This window comes from Leucopleurus acutus (assembly GCF_964270905.1).
Source record: "Leucopleurus acutus genome assembly, chromosome: 2".
In the NCBI taxonomy this organism is placed as follows: Eukaryota; Metazoa; Chordata; class Mammalia; order Artiodactyla; family Delphinidae; genus Leucopleurus; species Leucopleurus acutus.
The window spans coordinates 29,564,374-29,591,390 of record NC_139143.1 but is presented as its reverse complement, the minus strand read 5'-3'; the positions used below and the strand labels follow the sequence as shown (position 1 = coordinate 29,591,390).

General features: G+C 39.8%; 1 protein-coding gene across 1 annotated transcript in view; it reads right to left on the bottom strand.

The window, feature by feature from the left end:
- PLD5 (phospholipase D family member 5) overlaps positions 1–27,017 on the bottom strand; it is a gene marked incomplete at both ends in the record, with an annotated part of 494,399 nt that overhangs the window by 190,030 nt on the left and 277,352 nt on the right. Inside the window, one exon of the mRNA XM_082833648.1 lies at positions 11,707–11,875. Within this exon, the coding sequence (XP_082689774.1) occupies positions 11,707–11,875 (169 nt within the window). The remainder of the gene's footprint in view (positions 1–11,706; positions 11,876–27,017) is intronic.

Sequence of the window (27,017 nt, the reverse complement as noted above, 5' to 3'; positions counted from 1 at the left end):
CAAGGCTGCAGGCTGAAAGAGAAATCAGAAGGTTGGTATGTGGTTTGGTGAGAGATGATGTGATCTGAGCTAGTGTCAATGGCAGTCAAAAAGAAAAAAAAAAAGGAAGGATCTCGGGTATTTATGAGACAGTACAGTGATGAACCGGATGCTTAGGCTTGGGCTGAGGAAAAGAGAAGAGTTGGGGATGGTGGCCAGAGTCCCCAGCTGTTTTCAGAACATGCCAATGGAATATGGAATTCCTTATCTGAAGCCAGAAGATGTTGGCCATTACATCAGTTCACAAATGTCCTGTGGTCATGGATCAATCACAGCTTCGGAACTCAGACCGTGCCACAGACCCAGTAACTTAATTGAGAATATCCACTTTTGGGGTAGCAAGCAATAAGGATTACTCGCTTGATATCAGCAGAGAGTATCTGCTATGTAGGCGTGCAGGCTGCCAGTCCATTCATTAGTCCAGGTTCCATCCCATTAAGGGATTTAATTATTTTGAAGAGTTAATCCCCAAGACCTTGCCTAATGATGGTTATTCACAATTATGCACCCCATGGGTATGAACAAAGCCATCCCTGTCGGGGCAGATGAAAAGAGATGAATAAGCTCATCATACCCATGAAGGGACAGGAAATAGCAAGGAATTAATATCAGGAGCAGCATGCTTATTACAGGGATCTGGGCAGCTGGATTCCTACAGTACTAGAAAGTAGCTTTAAGGCTGCTCCAGTGTCCAGTCTGGCTGCAAAAGGTGGGTGGACAACGTGATCTTAGCAGTGCATTCAGCAGTATTTGGAAGAGTGTGCATGGCACTGCAGGAGATGGTGGCCTGTGATGTGACTGGGGCAAGGGAGGAGTACCAGGAGGCGCCAAACACTCCAGCTCTTCCACAATCACTTATTCTGAGTGGGCAGAGAGCCCCACACAGAATGGAGGCAGAATTCCTTCACATACTCTCTCCCAGTGGTCCCAGCTTCCCCAGGAAGCAACCATGAGAATTTACTACATTGCTCCCCCAAAACCCCATGGCCTTAAGAAACAGCTCAGACTCTTTAGCCCTCTAATCCTACTTCTGAGAATTGATGCTGAGTGAATGAGCAAAAAGAAGACAATGGTTTGGGGCTTCCCTGGTGGCGCAGGGGTTGAGAGTCCACCTGCTGATGCAGGGGACACAGGTTCGTGCCCCGGTCCGGGAAGATCCCACATGCCGCGGAGCGGCTGGGCCCGTGAGCCATGGCTGCTAAGCCTGCACATCCGGAGCCTGTGCTCCACAACGGGAGAGGCCACAACAGTGAGAGGCCCGCGTACCGCAAAAAAAGAAAAAAAAAAAAGAGAAATATTTACTGCAGTAGAATTTACTTCTGAAAAAAAGAAATAGCTTAAATGTCCAATAATAGAGAAATATCAATAGTTATATACATTTAATCTGGTGTATATGCTACATTGTATATTATGCAACCAATTTAAAATAATGTTTACCAGGGTTTCTAATAACATGGAAAGATGCTTACGGTGTGACATTAAGTTCAAAATTAAGATACAAATTTCTTTATATGAGCCTATGTATGTAATTATGCATAAAATATCAAACCATTAAAAAAATTTTTGTTGATGATCACATGGATGATTTTGTCCTCTTTCATTTCTCTGTAGTTTCCAAATTTTCTATAGTAAGAAGCTATTGGTATTATAATGAGAAAAAAATCCAACCTATTCTTTTTAAAAAAAAGTTCCAAAAACATCAATAGACCATAGGAAATACAGAGCGAACGTCTAGAGAGAAAACAATCAAGCGTATAGGTATACAAAACTAAGACAACTTTAAAGAAAAGTTATTATTTAATGAAAATAATTGAGAAGAATGTCTTCGGGTTCATGATTTATTCATGTCTATATGATTGGATTCTAAAAGAAGCAAAGAGGTTAAACTCTTGCCAATCATAGTGTTTATGAGTTTATATACGAATGACGATTTTCCTTAGAAATATATTGGAAAGCAAGCAAGAACATAATTAGAATTACTCAACAGATGGGGGAGCAAAAGCATACAGAAGCAGCAGGAATTCACTAAGAACTGCATTGAGGGAGGACCAGAAGCCACAAGAGTCAGGAGGGCTCTGCTGAGAGCAGAGAGAAAGCTGCACAAACCTGTTCTCTGACAGCTCCTTTCATCACTGCTCTACCACTCTGTATTCTTATCACTGGTTTTTCTGTCTCCCCCACTACTCATTGCTCATTTGATTTTGTGTCCCCAGCAAACAGCACAGTACCTTGATAAATGTTTGTTCAGTAAAGGCACATTCAAAATTAGTCTATGGCCACATTTCAAACAGGAGAATGCTAATTTATAAGCATGTGTCAAGTGTTGATTTTGTGGAACAAAAAAGATACTATTTTGAAAGAAGGGGACAGTCTTTTCATAAGATGACACTATTTTCATGTTGATACTGACCAGGAGTTATTCAGTCTGGAGATGAGAAGGCTGAAGAGAACCTACTGTTTATGTGGAACAGTGAAATAGAAGCTGTCACCCTTTTACATCATCAGTGAGAGAACAACTGGAATAAACAGGATTAAACCGAAACAGGTAAAATTAAGTTGACTGAGCAGAAAGGGACCAACCTGGTTCTATCGTGAAATCTATAAAAATCACACACTGTTTATTAGACTGGGATGGTTTAGAGCAGTAATTCTCAACCCTGGCTGCACAATGGAATCCCCAAGTTATCTTTTAAAAGGTATCAGACCCTGAGCCCCTCTCCAAATATTCTAATTTAACTGATCTGAGGTGAGCTTGGACATAGGTATATTTCAAAGGCTCCCCAGGTGATTCTTACTGGTCGTTATGGCTGAAAGTTGCCATACTGGGACAGAAGGGTAAGAATCTACTTGAAAATATGCACATTTTTCTTTCTCTTTTCTTCACCTAAACTTTGAAGAACCACCTGAATTATTATTCTGGGAAGAATTATCTTAACCTCCTTTAATATAAGTTGAGAACTTGACGGACAGCTGAAAGTTATTCCTGCTGTAAAATGATAAAGTAAATTCCTGTATGGGATTTGAAAGTAAATGTCTTGCACTAGAAAAACAAAAATCAAATGAAAACAGCAACTATCTTTTAAGAGCTCCATTATTTGCTGTTTCACAAACTATCTAATCAAATTTACAAAGCAATCAAATGAGACAGGCATTATTAAATCCATTTTATAGATGAGGGAATTGATGATCAGAGGGATTATGACATTTGCCCAGTGTGACCACAACTACTAAACTGCTGGTCATGTCAAATATGGTTGATGCCAAACCTGTGGTCTTTCCACCGTAGCAAATGCCTCCTAGATAGTTTGCCTCTTCCATAAAACCAAACTTTGAGAACTGAAAATAAAAAAAATAATGGATTCTAAACTGAGCCAAATAACAACAGAGCATTAGTATGTATCCTAATTATGTTCTAATTAATTTATACATGTTTTATTTTTCCATATAACTCCATAAAAGCACAAAATAGACTATAGGAAGTTTGTCATAATATAGTAAAAATGTGTTCAAGTCCTCAGATCTACATCAAAACAAAGGATGAAATGTGCATTTTCCATGTTGTATCATAATATCCTACCTTCTCTGGCTGTCTCACTCCAACCTACTAATTACAATATACCAACCTCTTAATTACAACAGGTTGGAAGAATTTCAATTATTTAAAGGACCCCTCTCCACCAACTATGCTCATCTCCTTTCAGGCAAAATGAAAAGCAGGAACTATTGTGATTTTATTTTTCCTAGATTACAAAATAGTAATAAAGAAAAGAAATTCTAATTAAATATTATGATGAGGCTGCAACATTTCTGGATACGTTTATCAGACTTTTACATGGAAACGACATTGTCAAAAATAGGATTCTCCCGGGTTCCAGAAATACCCCTGTGTTGCAGAGCAGATGCTGACTGTTTGCATGATGAATGAGTGTAAAGACTACTTCAGTAGACTTGGAGAGGGAATGGAACAGCAGGGATGGGAAAGAAAGGAAGAGTGGGCTTAGAAGGGCATTGAAGATGGAGAATCAATAAGATGGTGGAGACTGGGAATGAGAAGTACTGGAGTGTGTGGAGTCCTAGCTGACTCCACCAGACTGCAGGCTCCCTGAGGATGGCTAAGAGATATTACAGGTCAAAGTATGAAGTGATAGTAATAGAAAATGTTAACAATATCATTTATGAACAAATCATGAAGATAGCTATGAAACAAACATCACAAGGAAAGGGTTTATAGTTGGCTGAAACAAAATCTCTCTTCTGTTGCTTAATCTACATTGATAGTCAGTTAGGAAGAATATTGCTAGGAAGGAATGAGTGGGCTACAAGACAGGGCCTGGAAACCTGAGTCACACAGGGATGCAGCTGCCTAATCAAGGGATGGGAGGAGGCATCCCACCAAAGTGAGATCACTGAATGCTGCCTGGCCTTAGGGGACTTCAACTTAAACAAAAACAAGGAGCAAAACACCAACCAATTGACCAACTAACAAAAATCAGAAGTGGCTGTAGGTTGGATAAGATCACATTACTTCCTGCGTATTCAAGATTCAAGATGTCAGTTGTCCAGAGCGATATATGTGTATGCATGTATATATGTATACATAGAGAGACAGATGGGTGAGAGCAAGACACTGTGTGTGTGTTTGTGTGTAAAAATTTGTAATAAATAAAAGTTAGAATTCCATATATAATGATAATTTTCCTAATCCTTCTTATCTACCCAGAGTCTCACATTTGTAGAAATTATATTCCTCTTTTAATTTTACATGGTGACCATCTTGGATTCTAGTGTAAAGTACCCAGTAAGAACTCATTATTTGTTACTACAATTAAACTGACTCGAACTAAAGTTGCAGTGTGCACCTAAGTAAGTAAATGTGAATGATAACATTCATGAATTTAACAATAAACACTTACATAGGCACTAAATGGTCAAAGATTGTTCTATACCCTTTACATATATTAACTAATTTAATCTACACAACAACCTATGAGGGTAGATTCTGTTATCACCTTGATTTTGCTGATGAGAAAACTGAGGCACAGAGAGTTTAGCATCTAGCTCAAAGTCACACAGCTAATAAGTAGATAAAAAGAAATATAAACTATACTCCTGACTCATTTCTATAGTCTGTCTACCACTGACAGTCTGCCTACCACTTACTGTGTAGAGACAGGATCCTGGCTTATGCTTTCCAAAATAACCTCTTGGATCACTGAATTTTCAAACATGCTAGTTACTAAACTGAGCAAATACTGTTCAATTTTAAAAATCATAATTTTTCAAAATTAAACAATTGTGATGTATCATCAACTGGTAATCGTGGTTCACTGTAGACCAGTAACTAATTGATTTCATATAAATACATCTCTTTAAGATTCAGTTGTTGTAGCTCATTAATTATTTTATTTGGTTTCTTCCAATGAACTCAGAGAATAGGACTTTTTTGCTCAATGAATTAGGTAGCTCTACTAAGAAGCCTTTGTCAAATCATATTTCCTGGCTTTTCCTAAAGAGTCTTGATTCCATAAATCTCCGTCATTTTATCCCATAAATTAGCAATCAAGTTGTCCTAGAAATTCAGTGTTTCAGGGTCTAAACTCATCATTCGGACAGAAAGAAACAAAACCCTTAGCCCAACCATGTCTTTTGATTAAATATGAAAATATAATTTCCATGGAACTGTAGACCTCACTAGCCCTTAACATGACTGTGATCCAGAGCAAGGTCACTGCCCAGTTTCTTTCAGCACAGAAGGAAACAACCACAAAAAGATTAACAACACCCAGGGCGAAGTAGGAAAAACAAGATGAGTTTTTCAGGGTGGGAATTAAAATAGCGACCCTTTGGCAGCACAGATTAAAAGTGCATTTTTAATGAATGTGTCTATTTCCAGGCAAATGAAAAAAAAATGTAGGCATTCATCATCCTATTAATAATGACCACAGCTCACTCTTACAAAATGGCATCCGGAGAGGACACAGACATCCAGAGAACACACAGATGTCATGTGCCATGTTTATTTGTGTCCCTTTTCTGCTGAGCTGGGGCCTGCCTGCCACTGGCTATACCATTCCTTGGTGTATTTTGCTTACAGCTGCATTATGATAAGTAGATGGGCTGCTTTTCAGTTATAATTCCTACTTATTTATTTACCATTTATGGTTTCCGTTTAGGAATTTTCAGGCTCTGTTGGTTTAGAAGTCTGTTAGAATAGTCCTGTTTGACTATTGTGCCTCTCAAAATAAAAATATTTTCTTTTAAAAATATATTAATGGAAAATAAGCTATGAACCTGAGCCAATTTTCTGAAACATCTTTTAAAATTTTTAATTAGCTCACTTGAGTAATTACAGTGTGAATTTCATTTTCTTAACATTCTTTTTTCTGTGTGCAATAAGTCAATCAATGACTATATCCCAATATTTATGAGGGCTTGGTAAAAATAAAAACATGCTCAAAGGTCCAAAGATTAGCCATCCAAAATTTGAAAGGTTGGGTAAAGTCTTTAATTTCCTATTTCCATTTGAAAGATAAAATCAGGTAAAATTTAAATCAAATCGGCTTTCAGCCAGTACCTTCCTTGGTAGAAATGGTAAAACTTGATGGCCTGGAGAGAACAGGATATGGATCTTTAAAGTGTACCTGAAGAGAAAAAGCTGGCAGCAAGGACCTGCTTTCTTTTTTCCATTCCTGATCTCTGTACAATTACCCCTATGGTGTGGTGAGAGGGCGGGAAGGAGTGAGCCAGGCTCTTGAAAAATAATCTCTAAAGGCCCAAGACATGTGGTATTTAGACAAGTTCTTCTGGGCCATTGAATCCTAAGTCCTTTTGCAAACACTGCTCTAGGGCTTGAGGGTCAGGGAGGGGAGATGGGAAATGGAGCAAACCGGGCACCAAGCACTCTACTCCACACGCTTGTTCTTTCTTTAAAGACTACACTCCATGCCTGGTATTCAACTAGTGGCAGTCACTTGGCCACCAGTGGACCAGAGGAAGAGGAGAAAGGTTACTGTCTTGTTGAAGTTGCAACCCTCCGAACTCCGCTGTCAACCTCCCCCCTCCCTCCTGCTCACCACCCCTTCCAGGATATGGTACTCAGGGCCAAGAGCAGACAGGAGTAGGGAGAGCTGTTCATGAGAGATGGGTCTCACATCCTGCTTGAGTCCGTTTAATTTCCTAAGCAGGTAAAGCCCTTCTATCCTTCATGTCTGCAAATGCAGCTCTCTCCTTGTAAAGAGGCAAAGTGAAATTAGCTCAAAACTCTGAAGAAAACCAACTGGTGTTAAACTGTAAAGGAGCCTGGTGCTGTTAGGGGAATGAGAGGCAGCAAAAAGCCATCGCTGGTGGGCGCAGAATGACTCTACCGGAAGATATCAGTTCACACTGGGGTCTCCTCCTAAAGGACTGCTGGGTGAGTTCAGTAATAGCCAGGTTACTGACAGCAAATTGAAAAATCCCATTTCTTGCCAGCAGGCCAGCTGTTAGAGAGTGACTTGAATTAAGCTAAGTGTTACCTTCTTTCTGCATGTGTAACATCGACCTTAATTCACTCTAAAGCCATGCAACTGACAAATACTTTTTCCCTGACCAAACTCTAGCCAGGATCCTCTGAGTCTACTTCTCTACCAGCCCTCAACCTTGGCCTATAAAGACTGTAGACTCTCAACACAAATCATTTCATCCACCCTGCTCTGCCCTACCTCTGTCTCTCCTCCCCCATTAAAAGGCTTGAACAAACACTAACATGGTTTCTAACAGCTCAAGGCCACATCTCTAGGATGACCTTAGCCCCTATTAAAGTGCCTGCCTAAGAAAGCTCAAGATTGCCGAAGAATAGGCTGTTCTGCCAACACCTGAAGATAGGCCCCTGTCTCCCAGCCTATGTGGGAGGGTAGGAGCCTAACTTGGAAAAGCACCAGCTAGCAATCCCAGATGGGGTTCACACATGGACCATTTTTTATAAATTTCTACTTCCCTGACCCTGTTCAGGCCCCTGTCACGCCCTTCCATCTCCCTCATTCTTCCTATATAAAGTACCCGGGCATCTCTGTACAAATCTAAGTTGAGTTCCCTTCACCTGGACCTCTTCCCTACTGCAACAGTATTACTGATTAAAATCTGTCCTGACCACTTTAACTAGCATCCAGCTTTGTTTATCTTTCCATTCAACAAATACTTACTACTCAACAAATACTACTCAACTATTTACTGAACACCCAGTATGCATCAAGCACCACGCTAGGCACTGTTAGGCAAAACAGACCTAGAGCCTCACGCATCCATTTCATCACTGCCCTGTGAGCAGTACTGAATACTGACCATGATGTGATTTCAGGAACCGTGATGCAGAAAGGCTGTGCCATTCTCTGATGACCCATCTTCTCCCAGAGTCTGAACACCAGGAGGGTTTGCTGGGCTCAGAGAGCAACAGGTCAGAATGGTTTGGTTCAGCTCTTTTCAAAGGTTTGTGAGTATACAAACCACCTGGGAATTTGGCTGCCAAAAATTCCTCCCATTCCTGTACATGTATGTTCGTCCTGGAGTTTCTTGTCCCTCCAGTGATTGTGGCCTGGCCATGTGACTTTTTCAGACTAACAGAATGTAGCAAAGTAAAGTTCTGGGAGCCCAGGAATTAAGAGGTCTTGTAGTTTTCATTTTCACTCTCCTGGGATCCAGCTGCCTTATAAAAAGCTTGGGTTAGATTACTGAATGATGAGTGTCCACATGCAGAGAATGAGATGTGCCCAGCCCTCAGGCAGTCCAGCTTCAGCTACCCTCCCACCTAAACACAACCTCATAAGTAATCCCAGCCAGCACTACTGAAGCAAAAGAACTGTCAACCAAGTCACAGAATCATAGGAAATAATAATGAATACGTTTTGGAGTTGTTTGTTATACCACAATAAAAAATTAAATAGAAATGACTGTTGCGAAAACTTAAAGCATGTGGCATTGTCTCTGGGCTGGAATCTCATTCTGTTACTCAAGGCTGGAAGAACAGTGAAGAAATTGCTTTTGAGGCCTTGAGAAAGTAATGGTAGAAAGTTTGGCAACGCTACTGCCTGCTGTAAAGTAGGAGATAGAAAATATGACTAGTGGATTTGGAGATCTGGCTAAGGAGACTGTTCAGGCAGATTATCAATCAAAGTTTTGGTGGTATATGATAAGAAGAAACTATTTCATTTTCATGCAGAATTTTGAGAGAAATGTAGAAAATCTAGGACAGTCTCTCAATTGAGCAAAAACATTCTCAAAATGAGAAATGACCTCAGGGTAAGGATCAAATCAAAGCTGTGGCTGTACGATTCCATGTTGAGACCTCTGAAGGATTAAAAGCAATGGTGGTGGTGGGCTGCCTCTCAAAAGGGCTCCTGGAAAATTCAAGGGTGAGGTTCCGAAGCATCTTGAGTCACAGTCCAAAGTAGAAAAAGACCACCTGTGAGTTTTTTGTGGTGTGGCCTTTTGCTAATAGAGTGGATTATAACTGGATACATAGAAAGTCTACAGAAGTTTTTAAGGGGTTGTCCCATTTTGGACTAAAAAAGGACAGAGGTGGTTTAAAATGAAAAGAGGTCTCTGGGGCCTCAGATTTCTACTGGTAGAAAGCCAACCAAGGAAATAAGTCTGAAGCAAGCACAGGCTATTTCTTATGAAAAAGAAAGAAAAACACAGAGGGTGGAGCAAAGAGTTTCTGAGAACGGCAGATTAGGAAAGCACCCCCAGGAAGCAGAACTAGATCCCAGTCTAGAGACATTCCCTGTTCTCCAAGTTTGGAAAACTGGTGATGTGTGCCAGGTTGGCTTTTAAAACTGCTGTGGGTTCAATGACTAATTTGTGCTCTCTACTTCCCCCTTTTGAATAGAAGTATCTATCGTAATTATCTCATCTCTATTTTGCCATTGTAGGTTGGGGGTGTGCATTGGGGGGCATGTATCTTGTCTTTTTAGTTCACAGGTTTCCAAATCAAGAGAAGCCCTCATGAGGAGTCCTATTCAGATCCTGTTCTGATGCAGATGAAGAGATCCTAGACTTTGAGCCTTTTCTGTAATGGGATACAAGTTTTGGGGGATGAGAAGTGCATTTTGTATGTGGGAGAGACAGATGGATTGCTGTGGCCAGAGTGCACTGTGGTATATAATTTCCAAAGATGCCTGCCAACAATTCTCCACATTCCCATATGGATGCTACCCCTCTCATCTTGGATTTGTGACTTGCTTTGACCAATAGAATAGGGTGGAAGCAATTGGGATTCTAGAGCTCAGGTCTTAAGAGGTCTCACGGTTTCTGCTTTTGCCCTTTTAGGATATAACCACAGGTAAATAATTCAAGCCGCTTTACTGAATGATGATAGACACATACAGAGAGAGAGAAGTCCAGCCAGCTGCTAGACATTCCAGCCATCTGAGGTAAGATGCTCATATGTGAGGAGTCATCTTGCACCCTCCAGCCCCAGGTAGGCCACCTCAGCCAACACTACTTAGATCAGAGACAAGTTCTCTGATAAACGCTGCCCAGAATCATGAATACAAAAATAATTGTTATTTTTATAAACCACTAAGTTTTGGGTGATAAATGCTGCAATAAGTACCTGAAGCACCTGCTTCAGCAGAGGTAGAACAGTGCAGAACATAATTAGTAAAATTATCCAATTCTTCTTAGTATAGCCTTTACGGGATTTTTGTTTATTTGTACCTATTTTCTAATATCTTTTGACTTTAAAATAGTATAATTGAAGCAAATCAAAGCACCAATGAGGTAATGATTATAGGCTTAATGCCAACACATTTTGTATACAAACAGACAAAATTAATTTTATCCTTGACCCCCCCATAGGACATTTAAGTATAGGGCAATGGTCATATACTTGATAGCTCAGTGCTATCATGGTTGTACCAACATAAAGAAAAACATGTTAAAGATTACCAGGATCGGGGTGGTGGGGGTGGTGGTGTGATGAATTGAGCGATTGGGATTGACATGTATACACTGATGTGTATAAAATTGATGACTAATGAGAACCTGCTGTATAAAAAAATAAATAAATAAAATTCAAAAATTAAAAAAAAAAAAAGATTACCAGGATCATTTTCTTATCTCCAGGACATTTCATTCAGAAATCATTCAGATCATTTAGTCAGTTTTCTAAAGGTTGTTCTTATAACTAGTAAATTTCTTTTCCCTCTTCACTCAAATATGACAGAGTCAAGAATATACAGCTATACTGGGAACTGTGACTCCACTATTAAAAAAGTTGGCTCTGAGCCACAAAGACAAATTAGGACACCAATTAACCAATTAAATGTCTCAGCAAGCAGTTACGGAATTGAAACTGTAAACATGCAGGTTGTGCAAAGCAGAATTCTGGGGTGTGCCATCAATGGACACCACAAGACACCTCTGAAGTTGTCCGATACAGCAGTGCTGCATAGAGAGCCTCTTGTTTGCAAACATGAGATGTGATTTTGCCCTTGAAAGCACTGCATTCTAGTAGAAGCTGAGCAACCTACGATTAACAATGGCACATACATATAAATGTAATAATGGACATGAACTATGGGTATAGATAGACTGAAAAAATGAGCTTGAACTTGAGGAGGGGAAGCAAGAATACTGAGTATAAAATGCACATAAGTAAAATTGTCACACACATTAGAGGATGCAGCTTACCTGACATGCTGATGGATGACTGTGGTTGAGATCCCAATGGGAAGATACTATGTCAACAGACTTTTTGGCCATGCTGAGTAAATTCATCCAGCCTTGGAAAAGTGATAAGTGAAATGGTGCATTTTCTGAATAGGTAAGGCCTTCAGGAATATTTTCCACCAGGGCAATTCTTAGAAAAGATTTTGAAAAACAAACAAACAAAATCTAGTCAAATTTGAAGCCACAGATCTTTACACATGCATACAGAGACATCTGAAAGATACTCTTTACTCTTTCTGAATGTATATGTTCCTCATAATTTACATTTTTCACCAAAGGCATTTAACATTTCCCCTATGCTAATCTACTGTGTTCTGAGAGTTTATGTTCAATTTCTCCTCAGTTAGCACTCATATTTCAGAAAATCATGGTATATGTCCCTAATGTCCAGTGCCAAACTAGCCTTGAGAAAAAGTCCAGAGCTTCCTACACAAGCATCTTCCTCTAGTAATATCTCCAGTTTCTAGTACAATGTTGGACATATATTAGAACTAGTTTAGAAACTAAAATATTATGTTTTATTACTACTAGAAAATAAAAATAGTAAATGCTATTACTATTGCTTAAAACCTCTGTTAGTGCTTCCCAGCCTAAGGCATAAAATGATACTAAGAAGGAAATTTAAAAACCGGCCTGTTGGGCTTCCCTAGTGGCACAGTGGTTGAGAGTCCGCCTGCCGATGCAGGGGACACGGGTTCGTGCCCTGGTCCGGGAAGATCCCACATGCCGCGGAGCGGCTGGGCCCGTGAGCCATGGCCCTGAGCCTGCGCGTCCGGAGCCTGTGCTCCGCAACGGGAAGAGGCCACAACAGTGAGAGGCCCGTGTACCACAAAATAATAATAATAATAAATAAATAAATAAAAACCGGCCTGTTGCAGGGCTTTATTAAAGTTGGAGATAGGGAATATATAAAATAATAGTAATAACCAAGCCCTAAATAAACTACAATCAGCAATAACCTAATAAATGTGTCTTTTCTTTTTATACTTCCTTATTGTTGACAACATATACACTGTGGCTTGCGTTGGTGCTGCAGCTAAGGCTGTGTGGTTTTCACTTCTGAGGTAGCCAGGTGACACATAACATTTTAGTTTTTTAAATTTATTTTTAAAATCTTTTTATTTTTATTTTATTTTATTATTACTTTTTAAAATCTGAATACCATGGGGCATCCTTGAAAGGTCACTGGCATGGAAGTTCAATATCTTAGTTCCCTGATGAGGGAACGAACCTGGGCCCTCAGCAGTGAAAGCTCAGAGTCCTAACCACTAGACTACCAGGGAATTCCCTGACTTTTCTTTTTATAAATTTGTTTATTTATTTATTCTTGGATGTGTTGGGTGTTTGTTGCTGCATGTGGGCTTTCTCTAGTTGTGACAAGAGGGGGCTACTCTTTGTTGTGGTGCGCAGGCTTCTCACTGTGGTGGCTTCTCTTGTTGCAGAGCACGGACTCCAGGCACGCGGGCTTCAGTAGTTGTGGCACATGGGCTCAGTAATTGTGGCTCACGGGCTCCAGAGCACAGGCTCAGTAGTTGTGGCGCACGGGCTTAGTTGTTCCGCGGCATGTGGGATCTTCTGGATCAGGGCTTGAACCCATGTCCCCTGAATTGGCAGGTGGATTTTTAACCACTGTGCCACCAGGGAAGTCCCGATAACATTTCAATAAAGGAATAAACAGGGTTTTTTTCCAGTTTAAGAAATGTAAATTCTCCTGCAACTCTTGACAGGAAACTCCAAACTCTTATGAAGATAGGGTTAGGGTAAGGGTGTAAGCCCTTCTAGAACAGATCTTTTTATTCAAAGCTATGCATCCTTAGTGCTGGATACATAATTAGGGCTCAAGAAATACCTATAGAATGAATCTCAGCTTCTAATACAGAATCCAGAACTTCTCACTAAAACTGTTAACTGTTTATTTTAATGAGACTTGTTCCATTTAGCCAATTTTAGAAACAAAAACAGTACTCTCAGTAATATGTTTGTGTATTTGATGAATATCATAGCCAAAATGGGGTTGGGTATATGTCTTAGAGACATTCACAATTTTAGGGTCCAATCATCCAACCACTACCCACAAATGAATTAAATCTGGTTGAGACCTTATGAGCACAGGACAAGCAAGTCATTTACTGTACCTAACACAGAAATGACTATGACAAAACTCCCTAGTCCTCTGGAATTTATAATCTAGTGAAAGAGCCAGTCTCATACGTAATGATTTAAATAGGAGGTAGGCTCTAATAAATGGCAAAACAAGAGTAAGAATTAATTAGATGGATAAGGCACTATCTGAAGTACCACTGGAACATGAGCAGTGAGGAAAAAATAATTAGGTTGGGAGCATCTGGAACTGGAGAAAGTGGGACTTGAAATGAGTCTTCAAAGATATAATTTTTATGGGTCAGCTGGAAGAGAAAGATATTCTAGGTGCATTTGGATACTTGAGAGTTGGTTGGCCAAGGGAAGTGTGAGGTAAGAGAGTTATGGCAGGGGCTTGCCATGGTGGAGAAGACTGGCAGTGTCTGTAGGGACCACACTGTAGAGGCTGTGAACCAGGAAGAGAAGTCTGGACTTAATTTTGATGCTTTTGAGAGCAACCAAGTACATTTTAGGGGTCTAACTCTGACAGCACACATGTATACCACTGGAAGGGAGATGACAATCAGTAGAGGGTAGAGGGTCCATTAAAACTGACGAGGAACACGGGAAAGAGGTGAGCATTGAGAGAGATTATCAAGGGGAAAAAAAAGAAGAGAAAACGAGCCCAAAGCCTAATGCGGGGGGAATGCCTACATTTTTCTGGTTGGTAGAGTGTGAAATGGATGAGGAGATTCAGAAGGGACCAAAAGAGAAGCAGGAAGACAAGAGAGGTCCAGGAGAATGCAGTGTTTGGGAAACCAAGGAGAGAGAGGGTCAAAAAGGTGGAGAGAGGGGATTTTTTTTACCTACTTCAAAACCTTTGAAGGCAACAGACAGAAGTTGAAGTTGGATATTTTAATTCTATCCACACTTAAAGTCCAATTATCTATGTAGATAGAAGGTAGACATAGCATGAAGAAATGATCCCAAATAATCAGCAGTTTTACCCTCCCCTATGACTAAGGAATATGTTTAAAAATCAAACAAAAAAAAGAATCCGAGCAAACAAAAATAGAACATCATTTAACAAGCTGAACTAACTAGTTTCAATTTTACTTCAATATAAAAGCCATGCTGAGAAAGACAAAGAAGAATCAAGAAGCCCAGATAAACCAAACATAAAAACTAAAGGATACAGAGTAATTGTACAGTTGTAGGTGGCTCTGCACCACCCCTTCCTTCATACCACCTACATGGTTTCTGATAGGCATACAATAAGGATTCCCGATTTCTTTTAGAAATCTTTAGACCAGATATTCTTAACCTTGGATCCATGAATAGAATTTAGGGGGACCTATGAGCTTGATCTTTATTTTCCCTCATTTCTAACTGAAATTTAACATTCCTTTCAGTTATGGACATAGGCAAAAAATGACAGGAATATTAAAAGAACCTGTGATTCTGTCACCATTTAGAAAATTTACTAACATCGATCCATCCATTCCTGAGGGTCAATCCCAGCTGGGACAACATTTTATCAGCCAGTCTGACCCTGATATTAGGTGGAAACTCCGAAAGTTACAATTAGGCCCACAAACCCCGATGCCCCAACTCCTAGAGGTGGCCTTTGGGGTATCTGATAATTGAGATCCAGCCGAGAAGGAAGAGAAAACCCGATGTGAAAACACTCAGGCCAGGGCTCAAGTTAAACTGATGGCCATAGCTGTCAGCCATGCCTTGCAACCTCAGGACAAACCAAGGGGGCCAAGGAAGTTTAACCAACCACCTGGAGGTAAAACGAGCAAGGGGAAACGCTTCAAATGCAAGTCAACTGGCCAGTGGGCCCCAAAATGCCAAAAAGAACCCCTTGGTCCATGCCCAGTCTGCAAACAAACAGGTCATTGGAAGTGGGACTGTCCCCAGTCCCGAAGGGGAAGGGGGGCTCCTGCTCCTAAGATGGCCATGGATGACTGAGGTGGCCTGGGCATTCTGGGAGCTTCCCCTTCGTGAGATGTCTATCTCCTTTGAGGAGCCCTGGGTGGTCCTTGACATGGCAGTAAGAAAACCAGTTTTTTAATTGATACGGGGGGCCACTTACTCTGTCCTGATCTCTCACGCTGTGCCTCTTTTCTCCAAAAGCTGTACTGTGACTGGTGTCAAAGGAAAGCCTCACACCTGTTTCTTCATTGGCCTCTCTCTTGTCAATTTGAACAGCATTTGATCTCACACGCCTTTTTAGCTGTGCCTTCAGTGTCCTAACCCACTACTGGGAAGAGACTTTCTGGGCTCCTTCAGAGTCATATTACGATTAGGAGGACCCGAGCAGCCCCTTTTCTTGATTCTGACTAAGGCAAATCAGCTGGAAGAACAAGGGCCTATTCCCAGTCATATTCTACACGCAGTTAACCTTCCTTAATTTCCTTGGGACAAAGGAATCCCTGGGAGGCTATAAATGCCCAACCTGTAAAAACTAGCCTTAAGCCAGAAGTCACTTATCCTAACAAGAGACAGTACCCTATAAAGTCGGAAGCAAGAAAGGTTTGCAACTGCCCATAGATAATTTCTTAAAACATGGCCTGTCAGTATCCATGCAATGCCACTCTTCTGCCAGTTGTTAAGCCAAATGGGGAATACTGTTGCAAGACCTTAGAGCAGTAAATGATGCAGTGGTCCCTATACATCCACTTGTGACCAATCCTTATAATATATTAGTCCAGATTCCTGAAGATGCCAAATGGTTTACTGTGCTTGACACAAGGATGCCTTCTTTTGCATCCGAGTTCATCCCTCATCTCAGTATCTGTTTGCCTTCGAGTGGACGAACCCCCACTTGGGCCAAATGCAACAATATACCTGGACAGTATTGCCTCAGGGGTTTCAGGACAGCCCATACTTGTTCTTCCAGGCCCTAGGAAAGGAACTAAGGGAAATATACCTAAAATAAGGGGCCATTCTACAGTATGTAGATGACATACTAATATGTAGCCCCACCATGGAGACCTCAGATCAGAATACCATTAAAGTCCTTAATTTCCTTGGGACCTAGGGCTAGAGGATCTCCCAGAAAAAAGCACAAATCTCAAAGCAGCAAGTTAAATATCTGGGATATATTATAAATCCTGGAAGAAGACAGTTATCTCCAGATAGAAAAGAGGCTACATTAGGCCTAAGTCGTGGGCACCAAAAGGAAAATTCTCAAATTACCCAAGGGAACAACAGGGCAGATGGAGAGGCAAAGAAAAGAGCCCTGATGCCCATACCAGGTAGAAACCAACATTGAGAAAATTTGACAACAAGCCACTTGGCTTCAGCAGACAATCAACCACCAATCCTCACTATCAGATGTGGGCAGGGGAACTGAAAACTGGTTCTCTAGTTTGTTCTCTTGAATCCCACAAGGTATAAAAGACTTTCTGGCAGGAGGCTGTCATTTTCTTATAACCTTTTCTTTTCAGTCATACTGATCTATGCCATATTTCGTCTAGTACTCCATTGTCTTCCCTACTGTTGTAAACCTGTGACTAAGACTTTTTGGTCCAAGGAGACCTGGGACCAACAGGTCCAGACCTTCCATTCTAAGAATAGAGAAAATTATTAAACTTTAACCCTGAGATTAACAAAATATACATCCAAGCAGAATGGCTTCTTGGCAGGGGCAACATTGCCTCCCCTGTCTGGTCAACAGTTAAGGAAACCCTCCCAAATTTAACCTGGTTCTTTCCCTTTCTTGGCACTTTAATGGCTATTGTTCTTCTCCTTTTTAGCCCTTGTTTGTTTAAGCTTTTGATTAAGTTTGTGTCTTTTATGCTCCAACAGTTTAAAGTAAGCCTCATGATGACTCAAGGAATTCAACCCTTTCCAGCAGAGAGTGGCCCAGGTCCCTACAGGTCCTTGGGACAGTCAGCGAGGGACTTCTACACCTCTGGGGTCAGCTAGGGTCTGCGGCCCCTGTCCAGCAGGAAGAAGTTTCAGAAGAAAAGACTTCTGGCCCTTGACCCCTTAAGAATAAGGGTGCAGAGTCTCTTAGGGGGGAATGAGACAGGCTGGGACTTGGGACCGTTTGCTGCAGTGCTGCAATGCTTGTATCTGGACACACCTCTCCTTGAGCAACAAAATACAAATAAACTATATGGGACTAAAAATAACTGTGTTCATGTGCAGTTGGGGCAAATTCTGGACAAAAGATACAATGAGACCAGAAAACCCAACTGCCACTTCTGAAGAGCCTGGAGCAGAGCAAAAACCGGGTGTTGGGAGCAAAAGCAGGGTACTGAGCATGCCCCCTACACTCAACACCACCAGAGGGGTGGGCAAAACACCTAAGCCACCCCTCTGGCCTGACGCCTGGACACACCTCCAGCCTCACCCCATATAAGGAACAGGCTTGTCCCCCACAGCGAGCAAGTGAGTGAGCAAGGGAAGCTGTTGCCGGTTCTTGCTCCCCGCTGCTGCAGCAGGGACCCAATAAAGCCTTGCCTGAAAAAAAAAGAATTTTCATACCATGGTACGGTAACTATTGCTGATATCTCCAAGTATTTATCACTACTTTGAAATTATGGTAGTCATCAGATCTTGTTACTGCATGAATAAGTAGAGCAAAATATATATTACTATATCACAAATTTGTTTTTTTATATTTTTGATAACTTTATTTCATTACTGGTTTTCTTTGCAATCCTATGTATTTCAATTGATGCGTTTAAAACACTATTCAAGGAAGGAGTCCACTGGCTTCATCAGACTGCTAATAGGGCCTGTGGCACAAAAAAGTTAAGAAGTTACTCATCAGATGGATAATATATCTATTCCTTTTTTTTCTACTTCACACGCATTCTTATAAGATTTTTTTTCATTATTGAAGGCTTAAAGGAGGTAAGATTATCAAGAGAGATTTTCAAGAGAAGAGAACTGGGTTGAAGCCTAATATGGAAAATATCTAATCACTTCTGGTTGGTAGAGAAAGTGGGGCAGGTAAAGAAGACAGAAGAAAGTACTGGAAAGATTGGAAGAGTGAGATTCCCTGGAAGCCAAAGAAGACCAATTTTATCATTATTTGGTTTTTTACTAAACAGAAAAGTAAATTAGGAATTTATACTAAAAATAGAGACACCACCAAAGGTCTGGAGACCACACCTATGTTTGGTAACGAATTCTGGGGAAAACCTGCTCACCTCCTCACTTTCCTCCTTTCTTATTTTACCTGGAGATCTTGATTGCTCCTTTTGTAACACAATGCTTGTTTCCTATGCCCTGCTAAAAAAGGCCTTTAGAAATCAGTCTTGAAATGACTTATTTCTGTGACCTATCATTTTATTTCCTTTAACAAGCAACAGCTAGCTACACTGCAGAGGCCTGATCTAATTAGCATACATGCAGAGCTCATTTCCGTGGATAGCAGCCCTTGTTATACTCTTCTTTCTCAAGCAAGGAAAAAAGTAGGCAGAACTCCTTAAATTCACCTTTGGGCAAATTTCTGGAATGCCTGCATGCCTTTTTTCAGTTTTGATTTTTCTTTTGGATCCAAGATCCAATCAATGTTTACTTTTTGCACTTAGTTGTCTTATCTAGGAGAGTTCCCCAGCCTATTCCTGTTTTATTTGCTTACCAAGATGTCAACAATTCAGAAGAGCCCAGGTCAGTTGCTTTGCTAAGTACTCCTGGATTTGATTTGCTTGGTTGTTGCCTCATAAGTAGATTTAGGATAAGTATTTTTGGTAGGAACAGTACATAGGTAATGTGTCCTTCAAAGTGCATCATATGAGGTGTCACATGATAGTGGGTTGTCCCACTACTGGTGATGTTAAGTTTGGTCACTTGGTTAAGGGGGTATGTCAGATTTTTCAATTGAGCAGGACCTTCCTTCCCTCTATAATTAACAAATGATTTGTGCAGACATATTTTCAGATGGCATGAATATTCCCTAACATTTCACTCACTGATTTGGCTTCTATCTATTTATGATTCTTAACTGAATCTATTTTTATTATACTTATAATTTTCTATCATTTCTTTTATATGTGTTCATTGGTAATATTTTGTAAGGAAAATCTTTTTCTTCTCCCATTATAACTTTTTACATTTTAAAAGATATTATTTTATCAGTATGGATTCTTTTTTTTATTTCAAAATGTTATCATCTACTTTGTGATGCCCAAATTGTTGCATACATTGCCAGTGGAGGCCCCTAAAAGTTGTCTCCTGTGTCCTTTTGATATGTCTTTCAGTTTTTGAATACTTTCTTATTTTTTGTCACCAGATGTTTCAACTACATTAACTTCTAAACCAACTTTCAAAGACAACTGCAGAGAACATGATGGCAAGTTTGAGTTGACAACAGCAGATCCCTGTTTGTATAAATCTAGAAAGTTCAGACTAAAGCCTCATTAATTCCTGGTCTATAATTGTATTAAGTGAAGAACAACTATGCTTTTCTTTATGGAGAGAGGCAGTATAGCAGTAGAAATATTATTATTGTAGCTAGGATCCTTTCTTTGTATATTAAAGTTTAAAAGTACTTTCACAGGTATTATACACATCATCATCACCAAGAAACACAGTGAAATAGGCATGATCTCAATTTTGGAGGCAAAGAGAGCAAAGGCTCCCAGTGGTTAGGTGTCACCCAGATGGACAGAGTGCTACAGAGCAGGGATTTAAATTCAGGTTTGTCTGAGCTCATGTGCATTTCACAACACTAGGTTAGGTCCTGGTCTTATCTGAGAAGGTTCTCCACATACTTTGGGTCTATGGAGGGAACAAGTAGAGTGATGCTGAAGAGCAGAAGCTGCTGCACTAGAGGGAAGGTCAGCTTGGATTGAGATCTGAACTTTGGAGAAGAGGGGAAGGTGCTCCTCACTCTACTCTCCACTCTGTCCATGTCAGCAAGGACATCTACAGTGACAGAAAGACACACTTGTCCTTGCCTCAACACTTCCTGATACTGGCCTAGAAAGGAAGAAACCATCAGAGGAGAAAGGAGCCCAGAGAGGATGAAGACAAAAGAAGTAAGAAAAAGGTAAAACTCGATGCATCTACCTTTTTGATATTTTACCAATATAAAACGTGAACAAAGAAGTAGGAGTTCATGGATGAAAAGACCATGACACTGTCCTCAAAGAGCTAAAACACACTAAGCCAGATGATTGAAAACAAATGGCTAAAATGCAAAAGGTCTAATGGAAAAACATCTGCATTCAAGGTGGTTATTACCCTCTGACATCTGGCAAAATAGTAATTACATTATTACCATTAATACTTTAACTGAACAATATTTATTGAGTGCTTATTTTGTGTCAGGCACTATGTTAAGAAGATTCACTGACTACGTTAATTAATGTTTACAAGAATTCGTAGAAGCAGGTAGTATAACTATTCCCATTTTAGGGATGAGGAAACTGAGACATAGAGGAGTTTAAGTAATGTGCCCAAGTGCTAGTGACTGATGGAGCCCAGACTGAAGCCTGGGTAGTATGACTGCGGACTATATCCTCTTAACCACTATGCTCCACTGTCACTTCCAATTTTCAAAGCAAAAAACACAGGAAGAGGTACAAAATGCAATTTTCTTCCTATATTCTCAATGTATCTTTGATAAATCAGGTGCATAAATACCCTGGGGGATATCCATGACAGTAAATGCTAGAGTCCCTTTCTGTTAGGATTTATTCTCTTACCCTCAGTTTTTCATTTGTTTTTGTTTTTTTCTGTTTGCTTGTTTGTTATTTTACAAAACAAAATCAACTTCAACCATAATTTAAAAAAAATTTTATTTTATATGGGAGTATAGTTGACTTACAATATTGTGTTAATTTCAGGGGTACAGCAAAATGATTCACTTACACATATACATATATCTATTCTTTTTCAAATTCTTTTCCATTTAGGATATTAAAGAATATTGAGCAGAGTTCCCTGTGCTATACAGTAGGCCCTTGTTGGTTACCTACTTTAAATACAGTACGGTAAATATGTTAATCCCAACCTCCTAATGTACCCCTCCCCCCCCCAACTTTTCCCTTTGGTAACCATAAGTTTGTTTTCTAAGCCTGTGAGTCTGTTTCTGTTCTGTAAATAGGTTCATTTATATCATTTTTTTAGATTCCACATATAAACAAAATATGATATTTATCTTTCTCTGTCTGACTTCTCTTGGTATGATAATCTCTAGGTCCATCCATGCTGCTGCAAATGGCATTGTTTCATTCTTTTTTATGTCTGAGTAATATTCCATTGTATATATGTACCACATCTTCTTTATCAATTCCTCTGTTGATGGACATTTAGGTTGCTTCCATGTCCTGGCCACTGTAAATAGTGATGCAATGAACACTGGGGTGAATGCATCTTTTTGAATTATGATGTTCTGTGGATATATGTCCAGGATTGGGATGGCTAGATCATATGGTAGCTATATTTTTAGTTTTTTAAGGAACTTCCATACCGTTCTCCATAGTGGCTGTACCAATTTACATTCCCACGAACAGTGTAGGAGGGTTCCATGTTCTCTACATCCTCTCCAGCAATTATGGTTTGTAGATTTTTTTTTTTTTTGCGATACACGGGCCTCTCACTGTTATGGCCTCTCCCATTACGGAGCACAGGCTCAGGACACGCAGGCTCAGCGGCTATGGCTCACGGGCCCAGCCGCTCCAAGGCATGTGGGATCCTCCCGGACCGGGGCACGAACCCGTGTCCCCTGCATTGGCAGGGGGACTCTCAACCACTGTGCCACCAGGGAAGCATATAGATTTTTTGATGATGGCCATTCTGACCAGTGTGAGGTGATACCTCAGTGTAGATTTGATATGAATTTCTCTAGTAATTAGTGATGTTGAGCATCTCTTCGTGTGCTTTTTGGCCAGCTGTATGTCTTCTTTGGAAAAATGTCTATTTAGATCTTCTGCACATTTTTTGATTGGGTTGTTTGGGTTTTGTTTGTTATTGAGCTGCATGAGCTCCTTGTATGTTTTGGAGGTTAATCCCTTGTTGGTTGCTTTGTTTGCAAATATTTTCTCCTATTCTGAGGGTTGCCTTTTAATTCTTTTAATGGTTTCCATTGCTATGCAAAAGATTTTAAGCTTACTTAGGTCCCATTTGTTTATTTTTGTTTGTATCTTCATTACTATAGGAGGTGGGTTAAAAAAGATGTTGCTTTATGTCAAAGAGTGTTCTGCCTATGTTTTCCTCTAAGAGTTTTAAAGTGTCTGACCTTACATTTAGGTCTTTAATCCATTTTGAGTTTATTTTTGTGTATGGTGTTAGGTAGTGTTCTAATTTCATTCTTTTACATGTAGCTGTCCAGTTTTCCCATCACCACTTATTGAAGAGACTGTCTTTTCTCCATTGCATATTCTTGCCTCCTTTGTCATTGATTAGGTGACCATAGATGTGTGGGTTTATCTCTGAACTTTTTATCCTGTTTCACTGACCTATATTTCTGTTTTTGTGCCAGTACCACACTGTTTTGATTATTGTAGTTCTGTAGTACAGTTCAAAGTCAGGGAGTATGATTCCTCCACCTCCATTTTACTTTCTCAAGATTGGTTTGGCTATTTGGGGTCTTTTGTGTCTCCATACAAATTTTAAAAAATTGGGGCTTCCCTGGTGGTACAGCAGTTAAGAATTCGTCTGCCAATGCAGGGGACACAGATTCGAGCCCTGGTCCGGGAAGATGCCACATGCCATGGAGCAAATAAGCCCGTGTGCCACAACTACTGAGCCTGTGCTCAAGAGCCCATGAGCAGTAACTACTGAGCCCCCACGCCACAACTACTTAAGCCCGTCTGCCTAGAGCCCACGCTCCACAATAAGAGAAGCCACTGCAATGAGAAGCCTGTGCAGCACAATGAAGAGTAGTCCCCACTCAATGCAACTAGAGAAAGCCCATGCGCAACAATGAAAACCCAATGCAGCTAAAAATAAAATTAATTAATAATATTTTATTCTGTTCTAGTTCTGTGAATAATGCCACTGGTAATTGGAGAGGGATTGCACTGAATCTGTACATTGCCTTGGATAGTATAGACATTTTCAAAATATTGATTCTTCCAATCTAAGAACATGGTATAGGTTTCCATTTGCTTGTGTCATCTTTGATTTCTTTCATCAGCATCTCATAGTTTTCAGAGGTACAGGACTTTTTCCTCCTTAGGTAGATTTTTTTTTTTTAACCTCCTGACATTTGACACTTTTTATCTCCACTGACCACTCCCCCTTCCCTGAAGTTGAATTCTTTTTTTAAAATTTTGAATTTTATTTATTTTTTTTATACAGCAGGTTCTTATTAGTCATGAATTTTATACACATCAGTGTATACATGTCAATCCCAATCACCCAATTCATCACACCACCATCGCCAACCCCCTGCAGCTTTCTCCCCTTGGTGTCCATACATTTGTTCTCTACATCTGTGTCTCAACTTCTGCCCTGGAAACGGGTTCATCTATTCCATTTTTCTAGGTTCCACATACACGATATTTGTTTTTCTCTTTCTGACTTACTTCACTCTGTATGACAGACAGTCTCTAGATCCGTCCACGTCTTAACAAATGACCCAATTTTTTTCCTTTTTATGGCTGAGTAATATTCCATTGTATATATGTACCACATCTTCTGATCCATTCATCTGTCGTTGGGCATTTAGGTTGCTTCCATGACCTGGCTATTGTAAACAGTGCTGCAATGAACACTGGGGTGTATGTGTCTTTTTGAATTATGTTTTTTTCTGGGTATATGCCCAGTAGTGGGATTGCTGGGTCATATGGTAATTCTAATTTTAGTTTTTTAAAGAACCTCCATACTGTTCTCCATAGTGGCTGTATCAATTTACATTCCCACCAACAGTGCAAGAGGGTTCCCTTTTCTCCACACCCTCTCCAGCATTTGTTGTTTATAGATTTTCTGATGATGCCCATTCTAACTGGTGTGAGGTGATACCTCATTATAGCTTTGATTTGCATTTTTCTAATAGTGATGTTGAGCAGCTTTTGTGCGCTTCTTGGACATCAGTATGTCTTCTTTGGAGGAATGTCTATTTAGGTCTTCTGCCCATTTTTGGATTGGGTTGTTTGTTTCTTTAATATTGAGCTGCATGAGCTGTTTATATATTTTGAAGATTAATCCCTTGTCCCTTGATTTGTTTGCAAATATTTTCTCCCATTCTGAGGGTTGTCTTTTTGTCTTGTTTATGGTTTCCTTTGCTGTGCAAAAGCTTTGAAGTTTCATTAGATCCCATTTGTTTTTGTTTTTATTTCTATTACTCTAGGAGGTGGATCAAAAAAGATCTTACTGTGATTTTTGTCAAAGAGTGTTCTTCCTATGTTTTCATCTAAGAGTTTCATAGTGTCAGGTCTTACATTTAGGTCTCAAATCCATTTTGAGTTTATTTTTGTGTATGGTGTTAGGTAGTGTTCTAATTTCATTCTTTTACCTGTAGCTGTCCAGTTTTACCAGCACCACTTATTGAACAGACTGTCTTTTCTCCATTGTATATCCTTGCCTCCTTTGTCACAGATTAGTTGGCCATAGGTGTGTGGGTTTATCTCTGGGCTTTGTATCTTGTTCCATTGATCTATATTTCTGTTTTTGTGCCAGTACCATATTGTCTTGATTACTATAGCTTTGTAGTATAGTCTGCACTCAGGGAGTTCTCATTCTTCCAGCTCCGTTATTTTCCCTCAAGACTGCTTTGGCTATTTGCAGTCTTTTGTGTCTCCATACAAATTTTAAGATATTTTGTTCTAGTTCTGTAAAAAATGCCATTGGTAATTTGATAGGGATTGCATTGAATCTGTAGATTGCTTTGGGTAATATAGTCATTTTCACAATATTGATTCTTCCAATCCAAGAACATGGTATATCTCTCCATCTGTTTGTATCATCTTTAATTTCCTTCATCAGTGTCTTATAGTTTTCTGCATATAGGTCTTTTGTCTCCTTAGGTAGGTTTATTCCTAGGTATTTTATTCTTTTTGTTGCAACTGTACATGGGAGTATTTCCTTAATTTCTCTTTCAGATATTTCATCATTAGTGTATAGGAATGAAAGAGATTTCTCTGCCTTAATTTTGTATCCTACAACTTTACCAAATTCCTTGATTAGCTGTAGTAGATTTCTGGTGGCATCTTTAGGATGCTCTATGCATAGTATCATGTCATCTGCAAACAGTGACAGTTTTACTTCTTCTTTTCCAATTTGGATTCCTTTTATTTCTTTTTCTTCACTGACTGCTGTGGCTAGGACTTCCAAAACTATGTTGAATAATAGTGGTGAGAGTGGACATCCTTGTCTTGTTCCTGATCTTAGAGGAAATGCTTTCAGTTTTTCACCGTTGAGAATGATGTTTGCTGTGGGTTTGTCGTATATGACCTTTATTATCTTCAGGTAGGTTCCCTCTATGCACACTTTCTCCAGAGTTTTTATCATAAATGGGTATTGAATTTTGTCAAAAGCTTTTTCTGCATCTATTGAGATGATCATATGGTTTTTATTCTTCAGGTTGTTAATATGGTGGATCACATTGATTGACGTGCATATATTGAAGAATCCTTGCATCCCTGGGATAAACCCCACTTCATCATGGTGCATGATCCTTTTAACGTGTTGTTGGAGTATGTTTGCTACTATTTTGTTGAGGATTTTTGCATCTATATTTATCAGTGATACTGGTCTGTAATTTTCTTTTTTCATAGTATCTTTGTCTGGTTTTGGTATCAGGGTGACGGTGGCCTCATAGAATGAGTTTGGGAGTGTTCCTTCCTCTGCAATTTCTTGGAAGAGTTTGAGAAAGATGAGTGCTAGCTCTTCTCTAAATGTTTCATAGAATTCACCTGTGAAGACATCTGGTCCTTTTGTTTGCTGGAAGATTTTTAATCACAGTTTCAATTTCATTACTTGTGATTGGTCTGTTCATAATTTCTATTTTCTCCCTGGTTCAGTCTTGGAAGGTTATACCTTTCTAAGAATTTCTTCAGTTCTTCCAGGTTGTCCATTTTATTGGCATAAAGTTGCTTGCAGTAGTCTCTCAGGATGCTTTGTATTTCTGTGGTGTCTGTTTTAACTTCTCCTTTTTCATTTCTAATTTTAACGATTTGAATCCTCTCCCTCTTTTTCTTGATGAGTCTGGCTAATGGTTTATCAATTTTGTTTATCTTCTCAAAGAACCAGCTTTTAGTTTTATTGATCTCTGCTATCAT